General features: G+C 52.5%; 1 protein-coding gene across 1 annotated transcript; it reads left to right on the forward strand.

Moving 5' to 3' along the window:
- The first annotated feature begins 1,922 nt into the window (after positions 1-1,922).
- On the forward strand, positions 1,923-7,552 carry LOC123027283 (fibroblast growth factor 16-like). Its single transcript, XM_044437907.1, has 3 exons — positions 1,923-1,995; positions 3,495-3,598; positions 7,307-7,552. The coding sequence occupies exons 1-3, from the start codon at positions 1,923-1,925 to the stop codon at positions 7,550-7,552; spliced, it is 423 nt and encodes a 140-aa protein (XP_044293842.1).
- Positions 7,553-8,092: the final 540 nt, after the last annotated feature.

Genomic DNA, 8,092 nt, shown 5'->3' on the forward strand with positions numbered 1-8,092 from the left:
CCTCCGCGGGGCTTCTGGCTGGCCCCTGCACACAGGGAAGGCGGCCCGAGCCCTGCGCCGGCGTCAGGCCTCTTAGCCAGTTCCCGTGCAGGCAAACCCTTGCAGCCTTCAGAAGCACACTGAGCAAGAATCGCCAGCGCCGAATCGCATGTCTCTGGCCAGGCATGAGAAGCGATGGGCGGCCTGGAGCGCTTCTGTGCCTGTGGGTGGCAGGGAGGGGGCGGGCGCCGGATCAGAAGCGGTCTTGAGGCGGGTGGCCCCTGGGCACGCTGCACCAGCGAGCCAGCCCAGCTGCTCGCACAAAATTTGAGAAGGGTTTTCCATGCCTATCGGGGCCCCGAACCCAAAAACGTGCATGGCTGATTTGCCTGCGCGGTCCAGCTTTTTCGGTGTCTCCTTTCCCAGAGCTCCCCTGAGATTTTGCCGACTTTGACATGAAAACCCAGTGCACCTGTTTCCAAACAGTTGCTGGGTGGTTTGGGGGTTTTTTTTCCAGTTAAAAATGTAGATTTGTAGATATTAGTACAACATCTAGCGTTGTTCTAAAGTCTGTGGATATGGCTGTTCGAGAGGAGGCAGGTGCAAGCAGCTGAAGTAATCTTTCAACAATTGTTTTAGCAATGTAACAATGACTGGCATGTTGCCCTGCTCCGATGGAGGTTCAAAGATAACTCAGCTTTTCAGACATCAGAAATTCCAGGCAAATCTCACAGAATGTGATCTGGAGAGACTCAAAAGCATAAACGGAACAAATATCTCTGCTACAGAAGAAAAGACGAGCTGGAAAAACAAATTATGCTTGGCCTCAGAAACAGCCATGTTGCAGTCAGAAAGTAAATTCTTGATCATGTCCCAAAAACCACTCCCAGCACTGGTGCAGTATGGAAGCTGAAAGCTCCGCGACCGACTCTGAGCGAGATAATGGCCAAACTTGCTTCCTTTCACCGTGCGTGTTTTGCTCTTTGTGCTGCGTCTACCACCCGTCTTTCTCTCTCCCTCGCTTTTTCTCTGAGCAACGCCCTTAGGAGCTGCCTTGCTGGCCCTCACACTGCTGGGTGGTGTGGATTTAGAAAGGCTGCAACAGTCACACTTGCTACTATCAAAATATCGTTATGACTATAATATTATGAGGGCTGCAAAGTTAATTGCTTACTCGGTGCAATTAGCAGCGAGCAAGGTAATCCCAGGGTATCGGACAACGGTCTTAGAAAAAGCCTGTTGCTTCCTCACTCACATGCAGTGGCAGAGCCTAAAATTCTGCTTTAGGATATTGCTGGCTGCAGAAAAGCAGCGCCTGCAGCTTTTTCTCCAAAGTGATAGTTCTGGTCTCATGCAGGTTTTTTACCACGCAATCCAGGGCTTGTCTACACAGAATTACGTCCTCTTTTGTTCTGTGGGGCTGACTCCCAGGAAAGTAAGCGTTAGATTGCAGACTTAAGAACTTAAAATGAATTTGACTACTTGAGGATCTGTGCCTGCTTACTTGAGGGTAAATCCCCCTGGGTAAAGTGCAGCTTACTTTGGAGTAAGAACAGAGAGGGCTGTGCTCTCAGATTTCTTTCCACTGGGTGGCAGCTGCTCTGAGGATCTTATTCCTCTTCTAGCCAATAAAAAGAAATGTTTAAATGGTATGAACTGAGTGGCAGAAACAAGGCAAGGAAGAGTTAAAAGGCATTCTTTTCAATGTGGAAAGAGGAAAAATGTTCCGAAAAATTCCCCAGCACATTTGGGCCGCACCTCTTGAGAGAGGGAGTTCCACAGATGTGGCGGCCACGGCATGCAAAGCTTTCCCACGTGGTACTTTGGGAAACTTGGAGCTGGCTGGAGGAATGTGCTCAGCCCCACTGGGGTGGGTCAGGCGTGCTTGTGCAAGGCTAGGCACTCTGCGGGTCCTTCAGGTGGTTCTTCCTCCCCACGCCTGCATGTCGCTGCCGTTCGGGAGCCCTGATCTGAGTAAGCACCTGAGGAATCGCAAGGAGAGGATGGTGGGAGAGAGTCAGTCTGGCCCCCCTCCCCTTCCTACGGCATCTGCTCCCAAGTTTGTGGAGTGAGACCTTTTCCAACAGGACTTCAGGAGGTCAGGCCGAGTCCAGGAAGACTAGACTGGCTCTCTGGTGGGAGGAAGCAGGTTCGGCCCGAGTCACCAGAGGCTTTCCCCATAGTACGAAGGGCCTGCAGCTCCACCCCAGTGTGGTTCTGTTTGTCCCTGCCCAAGAGCTGTGTTGCAGGAGCCTGTGTTTTAACAGGATGCTCTATGGTTCACTCAGGACTAGAAACTTGTCTGTCATGCTGCACGAAGGAAGAGGGAGGCTCAGGGAAGCTGTTCTGTGTGGACAGAGGCACGGTGAATGCACAGTTGCAGGGATCTTTGTCAGTGGGGACATAACCGACTAATTTTGAGCCTTGTGGTGGCGCAGAATGCGGCAGGGCTGAAAAGGGCCAAATGGCCGGTTTGGCCTTTTTCTGTGGCACAGTCCTACCCTGAGTTCTTGCCGCACTGGTGTGTGGCCAAAAGATAGAAGTGGGTAATAGATAGTGTGATACAGGATACAGTCAAACAGACTGGTGCCTTCCTGTGAAATGTAAGGCAAAGGTTGCGGAACACTGTGCACTTCAGACTTCACTTGCGGCTCCTTCGTGCCAGCTCAAAGGTTTGCGTGACGGCTCCTCCTCACACAGGACTCGCTGCCCCTGCCTGCATGCAAGTTGCTGGAGAGCGAGGTCCCCTTGGCCAGGGGCACTGGGTGCCTGGGGCAGCTAAGGTTTCCAACAGCTGTTCCAGCCGCTATGCAGAGCCCCCACCCCCAAGCCTTCCTCGCCGCAGCATCTTCTCTCGCCCTCCCTCTGGAAGCACCTGGCTTTTTCTTGGGTTGGAGCAGCAGAGAAGAATAAAGAAACGGCTTGCTGGGACCTCCTCGCTTCTCCGCGCTGTGCCAGCATCCAGGCAGCCGCACTGAGAGGCGGGTGGGCGGGATACTGAAGGGACGTTGGCTGCGTAGGGACACGGAGCTGCTGAGGGGCTCCGGGGTGCCTTCGGAGAAGCCTTGTTCAGCCCGCGGTTTGAACCGGCCCAGAGCCCATGTTCCCCTTGTCCTTTCTGGCGGGACCACAACCCTCTGCTTGATGCACTGTGTCTGCACAGGGGTGTCATTTCTGCTCGGCACACGTGTCTCTGCAGATCACTTGTGCGCTGCATGAAAAAAGACGGCTGCGCTTATGTTATCCAGTGTGTCAGACACCTCTTCTGTTGCCCTTTTGCGGCCTTATCTCCGAGGGCTTCTGATTCTCACCTAGGAGGCCTTCCCAGATGACAGGATCCCGTTCGTGGCTTTCAGGAAAGAGAAGAGCCAGATCGCTAAGATTTATGATGAGCTTAGGAAAGGGTAAAGCCCGGACAGTCTTGGAGGTGCTGTTTACCATAACGCTGTCCACTCAGGGTGGTACAGTTTGCATTCTTCAAGTAATTCTGTTTTATTTTTTGTTTTTTTCAAAAGGGATTTTGGAGTTTATTAGCTTGGCTGTAGGACTGGTTAGTATCCGCGGGGTGGATTCTGGACTTTACCTCGGGATGAACGAAAGAGGAGAGCTGTATGGATCGGTAAGTGTGAACCGGGCAGCCACGGCATGGCACCGTGCAAGGGTGAGGGGCAGAAAAATGTGACCCCGGCTGGACATCACGCAGGCGGTCTGCGTGGGTTTGCAACGACATCGGAGAGTTCCCCAGAAATGGGTTAGTACCAACTGCATATTAATGGAGCTGGCCGGGGCGGGGGGGGGGCGGGCTGCAGGGGGCTGCAGGTCCCCTGGAAGTGAACAGAATGAACGCTCTGGGGAAACGCACAGCTTGCCCCGTCCAGCGTTCAAGGCACTGAGTCCTGAACCTGGGGACCCAGCACAGCGATTAGGCCCCTGAAAAAGCAACACAGTTGACAGCAGAAAAGCCAGATCACAGATCAGCAGGCAGAGCTAGTCCAGTTGAAATCCTACACACGTTTAGGCAGAGAAACATCCAACAGCCAGCTCACAGCATGCCCAGCCAGCATGAGCTGGGTGTTTTTCTGGCCAAATGGGTGCAGGATTATACCCTAAGCTCCAAAAACACACTTTTGATCTGAAAGGGAGAACCTTCTTACACCTTCCTGGGAAGGGCATTCAAAGCCCCCGGAACACTATCAAGCCCCTGATCTGGGGTCGGTCTCCAGGCACATTTTCACACCAGTCTAAATTGCAGGTGAACTAGCACATGGGCCTGGCACACACGAGCCTTTGGAGGAAGCGCCAGGAACGGGCTGGGGACGTGACCCTCTGCTGCATCCCTTCACGCCCCCAGTGCTGCTTGGGAGCCAGAGAGTTCTCAAGTAGGGGGCCTTCAAAATCCACTTGAAGGGTTGCCCTACCTCATTGTATGCTTTTCGGCACCAGGTCAAGACCTTTTTATCCACCCAATATTTTAGTGTTGAAAAGATTTTAATTATGTTTTACTTCAGTCGTGGGTTATTAGTTATTATTGTTCATTATTGTTTGGGGTATGTATGATCTTTTGTATTGTTGTATTTATGGAATTTGTTTGTAAGCTATCCAGAGACACATAGTGATTGGATGGATTAGAAATAGCCCAAACAAACAAACAAACCCCTCTGGAAAGAGACAGTGGATGGAAACCAGCTGTCTTTCAAAGTTTTTGTCTGAATACTGAAGCCCCAACAGGTCTGAGTGTATCCTGTGCTTATATTCAAACATCACAACCAGACTATCCAAGGTCTTCAGGAAAAGCCCGGTTTTGCAACTTGATCAAATTGTGCAGAACCGAAATCCAAACTCTTAAAAGCCAACCTAAATTCTGTTCAGACACACCTCTGTATTTCTGTGTGTTGGTTGCAGGCCTTTCTTAGAGAAGGCCCATTGACATCAGCGGCTCGTAAGTTAGCCACAGCGACTAAAGTCCTGTTGATGTCAATGGATCTATTTTAAGTTAGTTATAAAAGATCAATTTTAAGGACATTTCACTGGAGGCGGAGGCCGAGTTCACCCACACTATTGTGTTCCTGATTGCTGCGTACGGGTGTGAAAGCTGGACTGAGGTCTGGAAGAAAATGTGTATGATCGAAACACGGTGCTGAGGCTGAGCTTGGCAAATGCCCTGGACCAACAGAAAGGCAGTAAGCATGTCCTACATCAAGTCAAGTCAGAGCTTGCCCTGGAAGCCAAATGGATTAAAATGGGGGCTGCTGTACTCCAAGCAGTCCTCTATCTAAGGAGCAAAGCGCCAGAAGCCCCGCTGCCTGTCCACTGTTAGGATCTGGGCCACTCATTGAAAAGGCCACCATTTTCTACGCAATGAATGGCCAGGAGAGGCTGGCAGGAAAAGCCAGCAAAAGGAACACTCTGTTTAAGCACATGGTCCGAGCAGACAAGCGGAAGGCAGGCTGTGGCTGGAGGAATGTGCTTGCCTCCGTCAGGCCAGTCAGCTTGCACTGCTTCAAAAGGATGGGGTGCTGCCTTGGATCGCCTGGCAGCCTGGCTCAGCTCTCAGGTTCGGCCAGTCGCCTGACTCCGAAGCAGAGCCAGTGCTGCGGCACCAGATCGGTGTCAGTGACACCCAGCCCCGGACTTCACTATTTTTGGGATATGACCACAGGGTAGTCTGACTGCCCTGGGGCATAACCTCACTCCGGAGTTGTGTTGCTTCTCGGAAACACGCTGCTCTGCTCCAGCAAAGAGCTTCCGTGGAATCGGGCGGCTGCCGCCGCGGCTCCCAGGAGCACTGCCCAAGACCACGTGACTTTGGCCCAGTTCTCCCGAACGGCCGAGAGGCCAGTGAAGCAAGATGTGGCTTGTGGCTCACGCGACGGGTGATTATCTGCATGAAAATATCAAAATGGGGGGAGTGGGGGCTTTCACTTGCCAGCTGCCTTGGTGTAGGGCTGGATGTGAGTGGATGGATGTGAGCAAAGCTGCAGTTTGTGCAGGAAAGGGCCCCAAAACATTGGCAGGGGCGGCCCTGTAGGTTAGCTTCCTTTCACCATTTCTGAGATGGGTTTCCGTCTGGTCTTGGATTGTATGCAGTCTGTAAGGGGGCCAAACCACATGTGCCTTTAATTGCACAGTTTTGACCTTGCTGGCCACGGCCAACACACCAAGTGACCGTTGGGGTGTGTAGGTGACCTGGATTGAGGCCACCAAAGGGTTAAAGTCCCCTTCCCACACCCAAAGTTCCCCATCTGGATTGGTTGCCAGCACCTGTGCGTGTGCGTGTGTGTGTGTGTGTGTGTGTTGGCTTTAATAAAACAAGCTTTTAATCTTTGCTCTGCACATTAAGAAAGCAAAAAATGGCTGGCTGTATCACCACGTTTTAACTCACCAGGTTCTAAAGGGGATGTAAAGCTGCAGGGGACTGAATCGGGGCCCAAGCGCTCCGCCACCGAGTCGTGGCCCATCCCGAAACCCCTCCGCCCCAAGGCCTCCCCACTGCTCACCCGTCCCCAGCCTAATCTGCCTCCCTCACCAGACTGTTGCGAGTGGAAGATTATGGGCTGTTTTTACACCACTCAGGGGCCTTCCAAGCAGCTTCCAGGCAATTGCAGATAAAATATGGCACAGCAAATCAATTGACAAGGATAAAACAAGGGAGGGCACATAATCTGAGCTGCCTAAGGGAAGTGCAGGTAGAAATGTATTAACTGGAAATGGGGTATTGTGAGTGTCCTCCAGGTCCCTCCTGTAACTGCAGCTCAGAGGGTAGCAGCAAAGAGCAGAGGCTTCCCAGTACTGGCCCCTCCAGTATGGGTTCTCACCAGCGATGTCTGCCCAGCAGTAACATCATGGTCAAGCTTAAGACTGTCTACTTCCAAACCTTTGGCAGCACGTGATAAGATTCTAACCAGGCCTGGGATTTTTATCACCGATTGTTGTAAATAGAAACATAGAAACAGAGCGAGTCAGAAGGGGCCTCCCGGGCCATCTAGTCTGACCTCCAGCACCAGCCGGCTCCACTCGTGACATGCCCACCATGTGCATGTCCAGCCTATCTTTGAACACCCGCACCGACGGGGCCTCAACGACGACATTGCTTTGCTGTAAATCATTGCTGTATGTAAGCGGTGCGTCTCCTACGCTTCCTACCAGTTATTTAAGGGTTTGATCTTTTCTAAACTGCCCAGTGAGCTTCGGCTGTTGGGTGATTGAGAAAAATAGTAAGCGAGCAAAACGGCGTTAGGTCGATGCAGCGATTCCCTTTGGAGGTTGGATGAATACTGACGTGTCGTTTCTCTCTCCCCACTCCTGTTTGCTGCCTCCGCACACACAGAAGAAGCTCACAAGAGAGTGTGTTTTCCGTGAGCAGTTTGAAGAAAACTGGTATAACACGTACGCCTCGACCCTGTACAAACATTCCGACTCGGAGCGGCAATATTACGTTGCTCTGAACAGAGATGGCTCCCCCCGGGAAGGATGCAGGACTAAGAGACACCAAAAATTCACGCATTTTTTGCCAAGACCCGTGGACCCTGCAAAGACCCCCACGATGCACAGAGACCTCTTCCACTACAGGTGATGTTCTCTACCGCTGGAGCAGGAAGTGTGTATAAACTTGGGTTCCCAAGCGTTTTGCTGGCGTGCTGATCACCTCCCCTTTTATCAAATCTAGATAACGGATCGAGAAGCACTTGCAATGAATTCCTTTTTAAAAAGATGTCTACCGCGGTCGACTTTGCTCCTGTGGGAAGGGAAATGGAAGGCCTGGAACCTGCAGGGCCTTCTTTCCGGTGGGCCCAGAAAGGCAGCCGCTTGCGCGGGGAGAAGAGGCTGCAGCCGCGTGATCGAAGGGGGTGCAGGAAGGAAGACCACGGAAATGGCACGCATGTTGCGCACCAGCTTGGAAAGGATGCTCACGGGGGGCCCTCCTGGGGGTGCCACTGAATCTGCTCCTCGGATGCCCTCGCGGAGGCCCAGACAGCCGTGCCAGGTGCTGCCAGGCCAAGATCCTGGCTGCAGTCTCCGGATCACAGACTTCCACGGGGGGGAGACGGAGGACCAGCCTGGCACACTCATCTCGCACTCCCGGGACCTGAAGAAGGGTCGTGCACGTGAAGAG

This window comes from Varanus komodoensis, unplaced genomic scaffold, assembly GCF_004798865.1.
Source record: "Varanus komodoensis strain SLA01 unplaced genomic scaffold, ASM479886v1 scaffold31, whole genome shotgun sequence".
Classification (NCBI taxonomy): Eukaryota; Metazoa; Chordata; class Lepidosauria; order Squamata; family Varanidae; genus Varanus; species Varanus komodoensis.

What these genes read in the sequence shown, in the direction of transcription:
- LOC123027283 (XM_044437907.1), top strand. Translation starts at nt 1,923, where the DNA reads ATGTCGCTGCCGTTCGGGAGCCCTGATCTGAGTAAGCACCTGAGGAAT. An exon ending in GGAGAGGATGGTGGGAGAGA is followed by an intron (nt 1,996 to 3,494) that starts GTCAGTCTGGCC and finishes TTTTTTCAAAAG; the next exon opens with GGATTTTGGAGTTTATTAGC. An exon ending in GAGGAGAGCTGTATGGATCG is followed by an intron (nt 3,599 to 7,306) that starts GTAAGTGTGAAC and finishes CCGCACACACAG; the next exon opens with AAGAAGCTCACAAGAGAGTG.